At 38.8% G+C, this 17,969-nt stretch overlaps 1 protein-coding gene and 1 pseudogene across 2 annotated transcripts; one reads left to right on the top strand and one right to left on the bottom strand.

Moving 5' to 3' along the window:
- Positions 1 to 1,159: 1,159 nt before the first annotated feature.
- On the bottom strand, positions 1,160 to 3,216 carry LOC133745895 (uncharacterized). Of its 2 annotated transcripts, none has more exons than XR_009863861.1 (2): positions 2,699 to 3,216; positions 1,160 to 2,120 (listed from the first exon to the last, which is right to left on the bottom strand). XR_009863861.1 is itself a non-coding variant. In XM_062174056.1 (2 exons), the coding sequence occupies exons 1-2, from the start codon at positions 3,143 to 3,145 to the stop codon at positions 1,969 to 1,971; spliced, it is 708 nt and encodes a 235-aa protein (XP_062030040.1). In that variant the 5' UTR covers positions 3,146 to 3,216; the 3' UTR covers positions 1,160 to 1,968. The 2 variants fall into 2 exon arrangements, 1 of the variants encoding a protein (XP_062030040.1); XM_062174056.1 differs by having other exon boundaries at positions 2,590 to 3,216.
- Positions 3,217 to 4,632: 1,416 nt separating this feature from the next.
- Positions 4,633 to 6,425, top strand: LOC133746215 (UDP-glycosyltransferase 74F2-like; annotated as a pseudogene).
- The last annotated feature ends 11,544 nt before the right edge of the window (positions 6,426 to 17,969 follow it).

Consider the following 17,969-nt stretch of genomic DNA (forward strand, 5'->3'; position numbering starts at 1 on the left):
ATCTAGATATTTCTTTCTGCAGGTTCTGATATTTTTCATCAGATGATTTTAATAGAGAATTCAGTCTCTCTATTATTAAATCAGACATTGTCCCTATTGGGGATTCCCCTGCTGAGCTCTTTGCAAGCTCTGATACCAGTGATTTGCGGATCTAACCAATGCTCAAATAATCAAGAGGTTTTTGTTCCTCTTCCAGAATATATAAAAGATTATCAATATCTTCTTCTAATTTATAAATTCTGGTTTGAAGTCTATAGATAATATCCCAGTAGTTGGGAGTCTCTCTACTAAGACTTTCTCTATATTCTTTCATTTTTCTCAATTTTTCTCTCTCCTTATGCAGTTCTTTGCTAGCATTTTTACAGATAGCATTTAACTCAAGTCTGTCAATGATTGAAATCTTGAATAGTAAAGTGTACTGTTTACCTTTGAAATAGAGGATGATTGCAACATCTGTATATATATGTAAACGAATAAACTCTGATGCGCCCACCACGTTTCATCAAAACTTTAAACAAATAATGAAAATAGACAGCAAAGAAACCAAACTGACAAGGACAATCAAGAAAGGGTACTACTGGTAGGGATTTTGCTAAGATGCGTAGGTAGGAATGGAAAGAAGAAAAAGTTGTGTAAAGAGGAAGAAAAATAAGACACTGGGGTGTATGAGAAGTATTCTCGAGGATTTGGGGTGTATGAGCATTAACCCTTTTTTTTTTTGCTTATTTGATTGCGATACTTTACTGATATATTAATTTACTGAAAAAAAAACTTACGTTGATCAACGAGCCGAATATGAATGAATAAGGGTACGATGTGACGAGGGAAACTAAGATTACTAACCAAATATGCCACCTTTGATATGAATCATATCCAAGTATTCAACTAATGAATCATGATTCATGCCAACTAATTAAACTCTAATGAACAATGCCAGCTTTAATACTAGTTGAGCAAGATTCCCATCAAGTCATCAACTTCAATTAGCTCTCAAGTGGATAATAACATCAAATGTATCTTTTCTACTTAATTATAGAACTAAAATGGCAATTTTTTCCATCACATATGTTGACTAAGAAAATTAGCATGGCATGTCGGATATGCTTGTGCAAATGTTGTGCTATATATGAGCGCTTTTCAGTCCACACGCACATATATATAATTAAACATAATAATTGACCGTTTATTTTAATAGTTATTACTTTTTTCTTTAGTCAAAATTATAGTTATCACATATTCCAAAGTTATCAAATTTGGTGAAGCTAATTAGAACCACTACTAATTTAACTTAATTAACTAAGTTAAATAGATTTTTTTCTCTCAGCTATTAGCTAGCTAGATATTTCATATTGAACAAAATCCATAAAATAAATTGGATGAAGCTGCAGATGATCTACTTCAATCTTCAGTTGAAGAGGTAAGCTCCAGAATAGTCCATGCTTTGGGGCTAAATCTATGTTCACCAGCGGCACATATTCTACCATTCCGGCGATCTCATTGTGATGCAAAGCACCGACTATATGTCGGCGAAATTGAAAAGTCAGCAGATAAGTAAAATAGAAGAAGAAAAAAAATAGAGGAAGCTGATGAGAGGCTGTGATGAGACAAAAATAGAGGAAGAAAAAAAAATGGAGAAAAATGAGGAGAGGCTGTGATGCAGGGCCGGCCCTGTGAGTTTGGAGGCTCAAGACGGAAAAAAATTCGAGGCCCCAAAACAGAGTGTCAGTGATAACAACTTCAAACCCAACCAACATCCAACAAATTCAACAATTGAATTATTTGAATCCCTAAAGAATATCATATAGAAAGCCTCACGGGCATATAGCAAATTTTCAACAGAGAATGAATGAAACAAAGATGAAAAAAAAACGCAAATGGAGAAGTAAAAAACCAAAATTTCATCAAAACACAAAAGAAAACGCTTCAAAGATCTTACATTTTTGCTTTTTGGAAGATAAAATCAACTCTTCAATCCCTAGATGTGTTTGAAACTGATCCCCGTTCTTGGTCCTCACTGGTAGTCATCAGTTCTATCATATGCCTTGTTTTCTTTGCGGGGCTAGGAGCACCAAAAATAGTCCTCTTCTTAGAGTATTCAGAAATGCCCACTAAATCTTCATCTAGATAAAAAACAACAAATCTATAGTTTTCCTTAAGCAAAGCAAAAATATCAACCAAATTTGGGGCACCAGAGGCATCCAAAATTGATAAGCTTCCTGACAGTGATCTAGAGCAGCACCACAACGACACTATTTTTAGACTCAAACGGGTAGTTAAGGAGAATTTCAATACTTTCTTTCATCAGGTTCAGAGCAATACTAAAGATTGGAATAAAAGGATGCTGGTCATCCATAAATAAAAAAGAAACCATATTCTTATCCAGTAAAGAAAGCTTATGAATGGTACATATTTCACAAACAGAGATAAGCTTACCCAAGAAGTTAGACAAAGATAAGTCAACATCAATTGAATAAGCCAAGTAGAGACGAAAGATAGTGAACAAGAAAATCAACCAACTAACCACTAACTGAAGTCGAATTGCAATCATCAATTGTAACCAAATTGAATATGAAAATTCAAGGAGCGTACCTGATTGATGATAAGATTCTAACCAAAACCCAATTCTTAGATAGACCCAATTTATCTTATTTCTAAAAGAAATTGGGAACCCAGGGAGATCGAGATTAATTTTGCTAACCTCAAACAAAACTCTTGAGACCCGTTTTGTCCGCAAAAAGCAAGACAATCGCATCGAAACTTCATCCCAGCAACACAAATCATCAAACATAGCTAGGTCGCAGAAGCAATACTTGGATATTACAATTTCGAGCCACCTGGGAATACGATGCCCTAGAAGGAGAAAAGAGTTTACCGGCCCAATCTCAGAACACAGTGTGTAATCGTTCTTTGCATCCCTAGTGTTGAAAGTTACAAAAGCCCCAAATTTTCCTGAAGTCGAAGCGAAATAACCTTCTTCTTCTCCACCAAACTCAATAGGATCATGAAATGCATTACTTGCAGATGAAAAACTCGATTCTCGGCGTTGAAATTGATGGACTCCAGGCCACGGATTTCCCCATTTAATCACGAAGGCTCCCCAGAAAACCCAGAGATAAAACCCTTGCAGAGCTCGATTTTTCACCATTGACTCTGTTAAAGACACTACCCTCGTTAAACCTCTTTACTCTCTTAGATTATCTCGTTAGTCTTTTTTTTTTTTTTATCTGTAGGCCTATATATAAAAAAAAAAAAAAATTTGAGGCCCCCTAAAATCTGAGGCCCTAGGCGTGGGCCTGGTTCGCCTAGTCTCAGGGCCGGCCCTGCTGTGATGAGACAGAGGAGGGTTATAGTTGAAGGTTGAAGATGATATGGAAGGCTGTCTGGAGCACGCGTTCTATTGAGCGCGTTTGTTTGACACAATTAATTGCGTTTTTTTTTTTGTTTAATGAGAATTTTGCAGCGGTTGGAGTGGGTGGCTTCAATTGGATAAGTGATATCAGTCCTTTTCTTTTTCTTTCTTTTTTTTTTTTTTTGAAACAAATATCAGTCCTTTTCAACTTGCAACTGGATTTGATATCAAGGTCAGATTAGACATAAGTTAAAGTTATCCATACGTCCAAACACAAATTCTAATCAGATTGGAGATAATTAATCAAATCCACCCTCTATATCCGGGTAAACAAACGCAGCCTAAAGTATATTTAATTAGATGGATGTTGATCGATCTCTTGGCTCTTTATTATTGCGCTATACTGCTATAGCCATTGCTGCTCTTCTCGATGTGTGAGACAAAAGCAGAGCCGTCTCAAAAGTTTTGAAGGCCTATGCGAGATAGAAAATATGGCCATCTTTACCCGATTATACATGAATATATCATTGAAAATTTTTGTTATATACAAACAAATATAAATACATAATTAATTACTTTAGTTTTTGTTTTGGCCCTCTTATCTTATATTATTATTCCACTTCTTTAAAAACAAAAAAATTTAAAGAGAAAGAGAACTAAAGCTTGTTAACAAAAATCCATTTACAGACAAAATTACAATTGAATTATGAATTATTAACGAAGATAAATACAATACTATCCAAAAAACATAAATAAATGAAAAATGATCACAGATAAATGTAATATCTACCAGAACAAGAAAATGGAGGCAGAAAAAGGGGCAAAAAAAAAGAAGAAATAAAAAGCAAATCACTTGCAACAAGGAAAAATGGCCCAAAAGAACAAGAAAATGGGGGTAGGAAAAGGGGCCCAAAAAAGAAATAAAAAGCAAATCAGCTGCAATGAGAATATTACTAAGTTGAAAATAGAGCTAATTGCCAACTGAACTACAAAACTTTCAAATAATGAGGGTCATTTCATAAATAATATAGATGTACAAAAAAGTATATATAGGGCCCCAAAATTTGGGGGCCCTGTTCCATCGCACACTTTGCACATAAAACAGGAAAAAGATGACAGATTCCAATTCCCTAGTCCAGATATATAGAAGACCTACTAGTCAGTCAGTCGTCTCACGCTTACGTCTGATTGCGACCCAAATATACTCAATTCAATATACAAGTATTAACTTGTAAACAAGTTGGAAAATTGCTAAATGCAATAGGCAAGCCTTTATTGTTGACTAAATATTTGTTTTTTGATACTACTGGGCTTATATTCGGTGTTATATAATCCTAGTTTACTTAACCATATCTGTGCATGAGATCGACCAAGCTCCATATATATACAAATTAGCTATAACTACAAGAGCCTAGAGAGAGAGCTAAAGAAAGAGAGGCAATGGCAAGCAGTGGCTATAGAGCTCACGTTTTAGCAATTCCTTATCCAGCTCAAGGCCACATAAACCCGCTACTCCAATTCTCCAAACGCCTACCCTCTTCTAAGGGCCTCAAAGTGACCCTAACCAATACCATCTTCCTCGCCAACTCTTTGAACCTACCCAAATCGGCAGGCTCCGTCCAACTTGAGACCATTTCCGATGGGTATGATGATGGCGGCTTTGCCCGAGCTGAAAGCATCGCCGCCTATCTATCCCGTTTAGAAGCCGAGGGCTCCAAATCCGTAACTGAGATCATTACAAGGCACAAGTCAACACCAAACCCTATTGACTGCATAATTTATGACGCCTTCTTGCTTGGGCTTTGGATGTAGCTAAACAATTTGGTCTAGCCACTGTTGCCTTCTTTACTCAAACCTGCACCGTTAATTACACTTACTATCTTGAGCATCATCATGGACTAATTAGGAGTCCAGCTTCTTCTCCTAATAAACTTCCTCTCGGATTGCATATTCTTGAGCCTCAAGATATGCCGTCCTACTTTTCAGTGCCGGGCTCGTATCCAGCTTACTGTGAGATGGTGTTGAACCAATTCTCTAATACCGACAAAGCTGATTTCATTTTCGCCAACACTTTCTACAAGTTAGAGGAAGAGGTGCATTACTAATTTTGTTCACGAAATGAAAAACTAGTAGCGTTTGACTTAATTTGATTCGAATGGTATGTTACAGGTGGTGGATTCGATGTCTCAAATTTGTCCAATGTTGACAATAGGGCCAACAATTCCATCTAAATACTTGGACAATAGCATCAGAGACGACAAGGAGTATGGGATTCATCTCTTCGAGGTAGACTCGGTTTGCACCGACTGGCTCAACACCAAGCCAGCAGGCTCCGTCGTGTACGTAGCCTTTGGTAGTATATATATCTGAGTGACAAGCAAATGCAGGAACTTGCCTTAGGCTTGAAGGCAACCGACTTCCACTTCTTGTGGGTGGTCAGGGACTCCGAAGAGGCAAAGCTTCCAGAAAAGTTCAAAGAAGAGACGGCCGAAAAAGGCTTGTTAGTAAATTGGAGCCCTCAGCTCGAAGTGTTGTCACACGAAGCAGTAGGGTGTTTTTTCACTCACGGTGGGTGGAATTCGACAATTGAGGCATTGAGCTTGGGAGTGCCGATGGTTGTAATGCCACAGTGGGCCGACCAGCCTACTAATTCCAAATTGGTTGAGGGTGTTTGGACGGTTGGGGTTAGAGTAAAGGTTGATGAGAATAGTGGGGTGGAAGGAAGAGAAGAGATTGAGTTGTGCATTAGGAAAGTGATGGGGGAGATGGGGATTGAAATGAAAATGAATGCTAAAAAGTGGAGGGAGCTGGTTATTGAGGCAGTGAGCGAGGGTGGCACCTCTGATAAGAATATTGATGAATTTGTATCCAAGTTGGCAATTGCTAAGCCAGCCAGCGTTTGATTTATTTTCACATGTGCAGTTGATCGGATCAGTGTACTGTTGTTTACTATGATATGAATTATAATAAGGTAAACAATTATCATTCAAAAAATCATAGTACTAGGATTCATAGACATCAATTATTGCTTACGTACTTGTGATCTATTATTTGTTGGACAAAATAAAAGCTTGAGTCCAGGGTTGATTGTTGTCTGTAAATCCATCTTTAATAACAATGCTGCGATCGCTATATATCAAAAGTAGAAAGCTAGCTAGGCAATTTTAATGCCGCAAAAGAAAAAGAATCGCAACCCAAAAATATCAAACCAATTAATCAAGGCAAGTGCGAGTTCATTGACAACTTTTTCTCAGTTATTTTGAGTTTTTTTGCGGTAAAAATGAAAAGCAATTAACTTGTATGAGAAACATATACACATTTACAGCAGAGTTCCCTGGATCTACTGATACTTGAAAACATAAGCAATGATGTCAAAATCTTTAGGCCACATTTGGTTCGCGGAAAGTAAGCATCAGGAAAGGAAACTTGTGCATTTGGAATGCAAATTAAGGAAATCATTTCCTTCCAAACCCCAAATGAATCACTTTCCCCCATTCTTTCCTTGCATTTATTACTCACAACATATTATTTTATTACATTATTTACAAACTTTTTAACAACTTTCCTAATAACTTTCCTTACGTTACCAAACATCGGAATCACTTTCCTCATTCTTTCCTTGCATTTATTACTCACAACATATTATTTTATTACATTATTTACAAACTTTTTAACAACTTAATTTCCTAATAACTTCCCGATCAAAAAAAAAAATTTCCTAATAACTTTCCTTACGTTACCAAACATCAGAATGGAAAGTTGTTGGGAAATTTAATTTCCCTTCCTATGGAAAAGACAAAGGAATTACATTCCTTTCCGTGAACCAAACAAGGCCTCAAAGCTTCCCATGCAGTAGTGGTCATCGATCACTTTCTGCTGACAGTAGCAGCTTGATGATGAACGTTAGTCATGATGGATTGATGGAGACACGCGTACAACTAAAAATGACGTACCTTACATTTCTGCAATTGGAAGTAAGGCGAGCAGCAACAGGGTCCGATAGTGGTGAGTTCACCAAGCTGGATTGGGCTATATAGACTATTTTATGTTTTTGGGCTTCCAATGTTTGGACCCAATTTGTCTTATACCTGTAGATGCCTATATGGGCTTCTTGGTTTCTGGATTTGATGCTTCAGGGAAAAAGAGAATATCACAAACCTCAAACACGGCTGGGCATGAATATAGAGAGGGGAGTTCATCAAGAATTGTGGGATTAATCTATTCCAAGCACTTGGATTAACGCATACTTGTTCATTTTTCTGTTGCATCCTAGTTCTATCTCTTGTGAACTAGCTAGCAAGTGTTCAAGCTCATTAAGCTTAAACACCATACTGCAGTATACAGAGCTATGTCACGGATCGAGCTCCTCTACTTTGACTATGTCTATGAAGTTATGAATTTCATAAATACTAGTCATTGAAATATTTTAATGGTCAAATCATCGCCACATCAGTTTGTTTCATGTTTTGGGTTTTTTCTTCTGAAACCAACGTCAAACCTACTGTTATCTACCCGATTGGAGGAAAAAAAAAAAAACACAGTTTTCTATTCAAACCTCGATGTATAAGATCTGGAATTCTTCAAGAACATTAAGATATAAACCAAATATTTGAACAACAGAAGAGCATGTCCTTTAATTGATAAAAGAATAAAAAATAAGAACTTGTATTTCATCTCCTCTAACCAATTCTCTGTTCTTTGATCTGCATCCTTGTTTTCGTTTTGGAGACGATGGGTTTTCACTTTCTTTTATGAAAATTCATCTGATCCTTGTTTGCAGTTTGTTTGCTAGCTAGCTAGTCACTGTGGAGAAGAAGGTACTTCTGATTTCAATCTCAAAACCCATCCATAATTGACTGATTGGTCTTGTTTAGGTTTCAGTATTGCATCACTTTTATTTTTTTGGCCAATATCAATCTGACTTTTCTAATTGGCCACGTTGGTGTGCAAAAAGGTGCTGGAATGCTGGATCAAGAACGAAATCTCTCAATTCAAATTAGAAGCAAAAGGGTTTTTGTTATTGTTAACGGGGACTTTGACGTTGGTTTGAGAGAGAGAGCATCTAAATGTGACATTAGATGATGTGGTAACTATTTGACCATAAGATTAGTTAGAGGATCATGATTTTATGAAATTTATACACAGTTACTATAGAGGAGCTCAATCCAATCAAGATAACTTTGAATCAAAATCTTAGATTTTTTTTTCATCTCTCACCGTAATAATATAGGATTCCATTACCCAATACCATGACCAAAATGAACTCCTGCTTCCATCATCTCTTCCAAATTGATATTATATCTTCTTTCCAAATAAGCAAAATAAGGTGTATAAAGAGAACCTTTTATTTTTATATAGTATTTATTAACGGATTTCTTCTTTCTTTCCCTTTTTTTTATTTCTATAGTGGAGATAGTCGCACATAATGACAGATCACGGCCATATTATATATTAAAAGCTTGTGTTAAGATCGGGTTTCGTTCTAGTGCCCGAAAATAATATTCTAAAGAGGGTCGATCTAATCTAAAATAATGTAATTTGCTATTAGTCGAATAAACCTTTTTTTGTAAAATCTCGCCTACTAATCTAATCAGTATCTATTCCAACACAGAATGAAAAGGACAATATACAGGATGGATAAAAGAGGCTACTTGGCTCTTTCCATGATCCAAAAAGGCAGGATCAGGCTATATTATAATAGAAAAAAAATACTAATTACATTACAAGTACATTAATTAATTACATTACAAGTATAAGAATACACCAATCCTAAGGATCCGTAGGATTAATTGTGGATCCAACACAACAATAAAAAAAGTGTTAAGTTATTTCGTCTTATATTTTTGGATTTAAGATCTTGTATATCTAGATAAATATGTATCTATCAAAAACCGATAGAAAGGATGCTTTTATTGTATTCGGCCCAATCCTTTTAGTTTGTTTCTACCCATTAGATCTGGTCACTGGGTCAGTTTATAGATCAGGAAACTAACCCGGAGAGTGACCCATGTTAGTTTCAAAATTGACCCAGTGACCTAAACCCAACGGGTGGAAACAAACATAAAAAATAGTGAATGGTGTCTGACCCAGTAATCCAATGAACTAGTGACCCTGACCCAGTGACTTAACGGATCAATTAACTTGCTATAATGAGGTTTCTTTTTTTCTTGTCTTTTCAATATGAGAAACTATTAAGTAGTCCTAGATTACCAAGTGTGGTTCATTTGAGAAACATGATTAGCCCACATAGGGTCATAGGATTTCTTTTGCTATAAAAGTAGAGCTACCACTCAATTGGCTCAAATTGGTTGTAGTCTTGTAGGGTACCCACTTCAAAACCAAAATTTTTGGTTTTAAAATTGAACTATGAATTTTTAACCAAAATTTTGGAATTTAATCATTTATTCTAAATTTATTATTTTGATTTTCAATAATATCAATTTTATAATGAATATTCTTTTGGAATATAAACTAGAAGGAACAATATGTGCTAGTTTTTTCAATATTTATAAGGGAAAAAAATGCAAACAGTGTACCTGACTTTTGGCCCATTAGTAACTTTAGTACCTGACAAAAAAAAAATATCACTTTGGTACCTGAAGTTCAAACCCCAACCCAACTTTAGTACCTGAAACATTGTTGGCCGTTACGGTGTTAGCCACATGACATAAGTTGAAGGACATATAATTAATTTCAACTCTAATGTTATTATTATTATTATTTATTTCCACGCACTCTCTTCTTCTCTCTCTCTCTCTCTCTCCTAATTTCCACACTCTCTCTCTCTCTCTCTTCTTCAAGCTCTAGCGAATTGGGCTACTGGAGAAAGATTTCCCGAGAAGCAACACATAGCTGTTTCATCTCGGAGCGAGATTCCGATCGGGTTCCCTCTCTTTCAGGAGCACCCCTTCAGTTTCCGAGACGACATGACCACCGGCGTGCGCTACTGGAATCTCTTCGACATGATGGTCGACGCCATCATCTCCGCCATGGCCGTCGCCGGACACTAGAACATTCCGTTGATTGTGACAGAGACGGTTGGCCCAGCTCCAGCACTGACCCGAGAGAAGCCGACACGAACCCGGTTTACACGGAGCTCTACATCAAGGGGCTATTGGGCCATCTGAGGTCGGGTCGGGGCGGGGCAGAAAAGAAGGGGTGCCTTTGGTTTACATCTATGAGCGGAGGTATTGATGATCAGTTTGACCTCCAATTTGCAGCCTCTGAAAGTCTTGTTGTTGCTTCTGGAACTCCTTTTGTGGAGTTTTGGATTTGTTCTCTCTCTCTCTCTCTCTCTCTCTCATCTGATCGAGATTTTCCATTTCTATTTGGAACATCGGGAAAGAAAATGCAAAATCAAAAACGAAATCAATATAAACGTCAATTTTTTTTGTTTTCTGGCGGTGAATTCATTTGGGAATGTGGATGTGGTGGTGAATACATGGAATGTGGATGTGGTGGTGAATACATGGGTAATCTCATATTTTGTTTTCTGGCGGTGAATACATGGGTGATGCAGCACCAGCTTTAGTAGATGATGATGAATTTATGTACTCATGCCTGCAGCAGAGGCCAACGGCACCAGAGGAAAACATCAAGTAGAACCTCCTGCTTCTTCCAGCAACTGCTTCACCTTTATAACATAATCGCAACAACGCCATTATTCAGGCATCCAAGAAATGAAGTTAGTTTGCCCCAATTCTAGGTTTCATTATTTTGGCAATGGTCTGGAGAAGACGATGGGAGAGTTGGGAGGAAGAAGAAGACGAAGAGAGCTTGAGGAAGATGAAGAAATTTAGTGAAAGGACGAGAATACCCCTCAAAGTTTGACAGTTGACTAACGCCGTAACGGCCAACAGTGTTTCAGGTACTAAAGTTGGGTCGGGGTTCGAACTTCAGGTACCAAAGTGATTTTTTTTTTTTTGTCAGGTACTAAAGTTACTAATGGGCCAAAGGTCAGGTACTGTTTGCATTTTTTTCCCTATTTATAAATTGTCATAAACTTTATGTTCATCTACTTATTGGATTTTAATAGTACATTTAACAATTTAAGCTAGATTTTTTATTTTCAATAGTCCATTACCGAGTTTGGTTAGCTCTACAGGACTTTGTCCTGGTCTACGCACCTTGTGTGCTTGTTAGTCCTTAGTTTAGTTTTGCAGCCTGCAAGATTGACATTTGGTAGTTCTCAACTTTCTAGATGTTAGGTTGTTTTTCTAGTTTGTAGGCTCGTTTTGAATAAACGAGTATAGTGGAATGAATGAGCGGTGTTAGTCAAGTCTTTTGTTTTGCTTGGTCTAGAGACATGATCTAAGTCGTGGAGCTGATGTATGTCATTGTTTTTGATAGCCATAATGATAGTTCTCTCTTATCAAGAAGAGAAAAAAAAAAAAGGATTAAATTCAGTTTTTCCCCCTGAACTTTGGACCTAAAATCAGACTGGTCCTTGTACTCTCAAACAACATCACCTGAATCAAAAATTTGAATCCGGGTCTAAAAATGACGTCAGCTGCTGAGTTGGAGCCAACAAGGGGGCCTACACTTTAGATTTTTAAACCTTGAAGGAGGGCAGAATGGACATTTCTTATTTAATATAATTTCTAATTTTTTTTTTCTCTATATTCTCTCTCTCTCTCTCTCTCTCTCTCTCTCTCTCTCTCTCTCTCTCTCTCTCTCTCTCTCTCTCTCCACTGCGCAGTCCTCATGGCGGAGGCTGCAAAGAAAGACCTGCAAACACCCAAGAGATCCTCCAACTCCCGATCTGATCCCAAATCCTCATCGCCTTCTCCCTCTCCTCCTCCTACTCCGCTCTCCGCCACTCCTCGCCGATCCACGCACCGTACCTCCCTACACTTCGATGCCCTCCCTCCTCCTTCTCCTCCAACCATTTCAACAACCCCAAATCTGTTGCGCAAGGCAAGAAATCGAAGAAATCGAAGCACAATGACAAGTTGAGTAGAGCTGAAGTCGAGTTCTCGCCAGTGTCGCAAGAGCGATCGGAGAAGAAGAAAAGGAAGAGAGGCCATGAGAGGAAGGTGGCTACGCGTGGTGGTATGGCTAGCTAGAAGAGGTAGGTCGTTTACAAGAAGGTTGCGTATGATGGAGGTGAGTTTGGGGTTTGTGATGATGTGTATGTAAAGAGGAGAGAAGATGCGAGCTCCGACGAGGAAGTGGTTCAGGTGGAGCAATGCAGTTTGAAATTTACTTTTAGAGTTTTAGTTTGATCTGGAAATTTTGGATTTTGGATCTTGAAATTGCAGATCTAGAGTTGCTTGAATTTGGTGATTTGGGAGGGAGTTCGGGAGTAGATTACTTCGGCGGCGGCGCGAAGATCGGCGACGGTGAGGGCGGCGGTGAGGGGTGAGGTCGTTTGTTGAGCTGGTTAAGATTGTGGAGGCGAAAGTTTCAGTTGGGATGAGTTTTAGGGACATGGATACGTGTATGTCAAGATTGAGAGGGAGTGAGAGTGTTGGAGAGCTGGAGTCGTTTGGGTGATGAGATGAGAGTGGTGAGCATTGTTTCGAAGACGAATTCGGATGCGAATGTAGGGGATGAGGAGAATGGGAATTGAGTGAGAGAGAGAGTGAGGGAGAAGATGGGCTGGTTGGGCTTCTGGTGAAACGGGTCCTTGGAGGCGGAATGAAAGAGAGGATTTGCTTCCGGCGGCGGCAGAGAGAGAGAGAGAGAAATAAAAATAAAAATTAGAAATTATATTAAAGAGGAAATGTCCATTCTGCCCTCCTTCAGGGTTTAAAAATCTGAAGTGTGAGCCCCTTTGTCGGCTCCAACTTAGCAGCTGACGTCATTTTTGGACCCAGATTCAAATTTTGGACTCGGGTGATGTTGTTTGAGAGTACAGGGACCAGTCTGATAAAAAATTAAGGAACAGTCTGATTTTAGGCTCAAAGTTCAGGGGGGTAAACTGAATTTTTTCCAAAAAAAAAAAAAAAAAAACAGTCTAGTTCGAATATAATTGATTTGAGTAGCTCATGAACCAAACTAAATTGATTCTCAATCCTCGTAATAAATTTGAGTTTTAATTTTTAGAGATAAAAAACCAAGGGAGTCCTTCTAATGGGGACCACAAAAATGAGGACTAGTTAAAGACTTTTGTGTTAGACCAACTTTTCGATCACATTTCCGCAAATCAACCCTTAGATGTTTAGCTATTTATGTGTAGATTATTTGTGCAATTTTTTAAGCAAATTAAAAATTGTGAACATAATCATAACTGTGATTTATCAATTATGAACCTGAATGGTTCATGTTTGACAAATTTGGTTCTTCCATTAATTTGAACAAGTTCAGTACCTTAACGATTAGCAATTTGAAAGAAAATTTTCAGAAGTGATCTATTTATGCATACATAAACATCTAACGGTTGATTTGTCGTAATGTAATTGAAAAGTAGGTCTCTCAAACATGGATTAAAAAGTCCTCAACTAGTCTTTATTTTAGTGATTCTCGTTAGAAGGGCTCCCAAAAAACCAAGGGGCCGTGACCACTTACCCAATTTCAGCCTAAAAATTGCCCACTTACCCCACCAATGAGTTTTTAACCCCATTTACCCAATTTAAATGACAATGACAATTTTACCATCATTTTAATTAACAAACTACTCTCCCAACATATTCTCTCTCTCGACTCCTCTCAGACGCTCCCTCTCTCTCTTTCTCTCTCTCCATCTCTCTCTCTCTCTCACACACACCTAAAACAATGACAGAGAGCAAGAATCTCCGGCACGGCATCATATTTCCAGAAGAGGCGGCAAATGGAGGAGGCGCCGACCGAGTGGATCTGCATCGCCGGAGGAGGCGCCCATGAAGACTGAGACGCCGCCGTATGCCGAAACAGCCCAGATGTTTTCAGGGTCGGCGGTGAGGGCCTCGACGATGATTGCCGCCTTCTCTTTCAATTTGGTAGCCCCGGATTCGAACACCGCCTTGCGCGACTCAATGTTTGGAGCGGCGAGGGGCGAGACGACGGAGCACGCCAGATCTGAGCAGCAAATCGAGGTCGCGAAGCTGTTGGTGAGGGACGCGGCGGCCATGTCGAGGTCGTTCTGCATGTAGAGCATCCCGTCGGTGAACGATCGGGGCTAAAGCGTGAATTGACCTTCGCATTGGCTCAGGCGAAGGTCTCCTGTTCGTTGGGCCGGACCCAGGCCAGGAAGGCCTAGAATGAGCTTCCGGTGAATGTGAATCGTAAGAGATTGAAGAAGGAGGCGATAAGCGAAGGTCACCGAAGACGAATTGAAGAACGGTGTTGTGGAGATGGCTATGGAGTTTTAAGGAATAGCATTTTTTTTTTTTTTGAATGTCTATTGGATTGGAGGCCAATGATCTACTATCTGTTCAACAATGTGAGTAATCGACATTGCAATGTAACTGTGGGGTTTGTTTGATGGTCTACTGGGGGGCAGTAGACACATTATTGGCCCCCAATAGACTTTGATATGAGGGACAGGGATCACTATAGTGTGGTGTTTTGATAAGTTACCTGTTGTTTTCTGTGTATTAAAGTCAAATTATCTGTGAATCCTACAAAATGGTGCATTTTTGGTGGTCTATTGGGAGGCAGTAGAGACATTGGACTTTGTATTGGGGGGCAATAATATGATTATTGGGAGCCAATAATATGATTATAAATTGATCAATTATGTCTGTAGTGTATTCATTTTTGGTTTTGGGAGTTCATACAATTCACTGGACGGTAATAATATGATTATTGGAGGCAATAATATGATTTATGGGAGGCAATAATATGATTATTGGGGGGCAATAATATGATTACTGGGGGGCAATAATATGGTTACTGGGTATTATTAGGGACCGGTCGCCAGATTCCCGTCACCGGTCGCCGGATTCCCGTCACAGGAGTCCGAGGCCGGCCACTAGTCACCGGAGTCCGGCAAGGTATCCAACGACTTCTCTCTCTAAGTGAGAAAGAAGGAAAGGGTAAAAAAGTCTAAAAAATAAATAAAAAGAATTAATTGGGTAATAGGGAAATAATCTCTTAGAGTGTTTTGGGTAAATGAGGTTAAAAAACTCTTCGTTGTGCAAGTGGGCAATTTTTAAGCTGAAATTGGGTAAATGATCATTTCCCCAAAAACCAAACCAAACCAAAACTTTCGGTGGATTCAGTCAATGGTTTGTTTTTTTTTTTGCACACCCGTAGCGTGTAAACTCATTCTCTTTCGATAGCAAAATTGTACCTTTACGCCTTTCGGTTTTTCTCCCAGTCAGTTTCGGGTTTAGCTAATTTTCACCGTTTCCCTTCGTCAACTCTTATCCAAGGAGAGACCGGTTCTCAATTCTCATCTCCTCACCCAAATCTAATATCTACTTGGCTGTGACATGTGAAGAAGCTCTGTGGAGTAAAGGTCTGATAGGCCATCATTTCCATGAAGAAGACTATGAGGTATGCTCATTCATCTTCCATCTTCTGGGAAGTTCACTAGTTTCGTAACGAATATCATCTCCTGAATGCCTTACGCTTCCTGGCTCATCTTTCAGTAACAATGACATCTTTCATTAACACGGTTGAGTACGCTGAGATGATAAATTATTTTTAGATTCGACAGAGAAATTAAGGAAATACATTTGTAAAGTAAGCTTTAGGTTTAGATTTGAGATCAAAGTAAGGACCATCTTGTCCGAAAGAGAAGTCTGTATTTTCTTCGTATGAGAGGAGAAAGTAGCTTAGCATTTTAATTTTATTGAAGAGGAGTCCTTCTGTACGCAAGATCATCAATAAAACATTGAGGTTGTAGTAGATATGTCCACACTAGTCATGTACTTGGTAACTTGGGAATGGAAATTGTTGGCGTGAGTCACTCTCCATAATTGTAGGAATTGTAGTATAATTAGGATTGTATAGTTAAGGAGGATATCATGTAGTTAAGGGGGAGAATATCACGGTGTAATTAGTTTCCTATTAGGGATGTGTATACTTTGTATATGTACTCCATCTTTGGAGAAGATCAATACATCAGAAATTCCCAAACTTTCCCTTTGTCTTTGTTCTGTTTGACTTGGTATCAAAGCAGAGATCCGTCTGGACTCTGTTCGTTTGTTTCCGCTGCAAATTTGTCTTTATACTCTTTAAGAGTTTGTCCTTTGTCTTCATCCTCTGTTCCTTTTGCCCTAAAACCCTAAATTTTTCAATACCTTGCCGTCAGCCTCTCCTTCCTTAGCCGTGTCAAATTTTGTGGTTTGTGTTGCTGCTTGAAGAAGAAGAATGGCAGATTTGTCCCTTAGTTCGTTGTTCAACAGTCAGGTGACTTGCAACTATTGTAAAACTGTTGGCCACTACAAGAGTCAATGCCCCAAGTTGCTAAGACTCAACTCCAATAACTCTGGTTTGAAAAGAAGTAACAATGGTCAGAAAAGCAAGGCGGCAATCCAACTGGTGCAGGAGCAAGAACCTGATTTCTATGATGTGGAGGGTCAAGATCAAACTAAGGGTAATGTTTCCCTAACTCAAGAGAATCGAGGTAAAATTGGTGTCGCTTTAAATGTTTCTGGCTTTACTGGTAGTAATACATGGATAATTGATTCTGGTGCGTCTGATCATATGACCTATGATAAGTCTTTCTTCGTCACGTTGTCCTCCCCATCCATAACACATGTCTCTAATGCCAATGGTGAGTCCTTTCCGGTCTTAGGAATTGGGTCAGTCTAGGTTACACCGTCCATTACTCTTTATAATGTCCTTTATGTACCCTCTTTATCTCATCATCTTTTGTCTGTGTCTCAATTAAACACACAAAACAAATGCTCTTTCACCTTTTATCCTATGTATGTTATCTTTCAGGATCTGTGTACTCGGGTGATAATTGGCAAGGGAGATTTGAGGGAGAGACTGTTTCACTTGGATTGCATGTACGGAGGACCGACACAAGCACCATCAAGTCCACATGGTCCTGTTGCCCTGACATTGAGTTCTGATCGGATGAATGAATTGTGGTTGTGGCATCGCCGTTTGGGTCACCCATCCTTTGGTGTCATGAAGAAGTCCATGCTTCCCTTTTTTTTGGGAATAAGTGATTCTAGTCTACATTGTGAAACCTGTTCTTTAGCCAAGAGTCATAGGTCTAGTTATCCTTCTAGCTTTCAGTCTAGTACAATGTCTTTTGAATTAATTCATTCCGATTTATGGGGACCTTCCAAAAATTCAACTCTTTTAGGAATGCATTATTTTGTTTTATTCATTGATGACTTCACCAGATTAACTTGGGTTGTTTTGCTTAAGTCAAAAGATGCAGTTTTCTCTGCCTTTACAGCCTTCCATAATCTTGTTCGTACCCAATATGATGCTCGTATTAAGGTCTTTCGGTCTGATAATGGGGGGGAGTTTGTTAATCATTCATTTCGTGATTACTTCCAATCTCATTGAATTGTTCACCAAACCACGTACTTGCCCACAAACACCAGAACAGAATGGGGTCTCTGAGCGGAAGAATCGTCATTTGTTAGACATGGGTCGCGCCCTTCTCCTTAGTGCCAATATGCCTAAATACCTTTGGGGAGAGGCAGTGTTGTGTGCCTCCCATCTTATTAATCGTCTCCCATCTTCCTCTCTTCAAGGTCGTATTCCATTCGAGGTGTTGTCTAGTTAT

Source organism: Rosa rugosa, chromosome 4 (assembly GCF_958449725.1).
Source record: "Rosa rugosa chromosome 4, drRosRugo1.1, whole genome shotgun sequence".
In the NCBI taxonomy this organism is placed as follows: Eukaryota; Viridiplantae; Streptophyta; class Magnoliopsida; order Rosales; family Rosaceae; genus Rosa; species Rosa rugosa.

Bases quoted from the DNA above. Each gene is read 5' to 3' on its own strand.
- LOC133745895 (XM_062174056.1), bottom strand. From the start codon at position 3,145: ATGGTGAAAAATCGAGCTCTGCAAGGGTTTTATCTCTGGGTTTTCTGG. The intron at 2,121-2,589 runs GTACGCTCCTTG...TTTTTTATCTAG, and splicing joins AGAATCTTATCATCAATCAG to ATGAAGATTTAGTGGGCATT.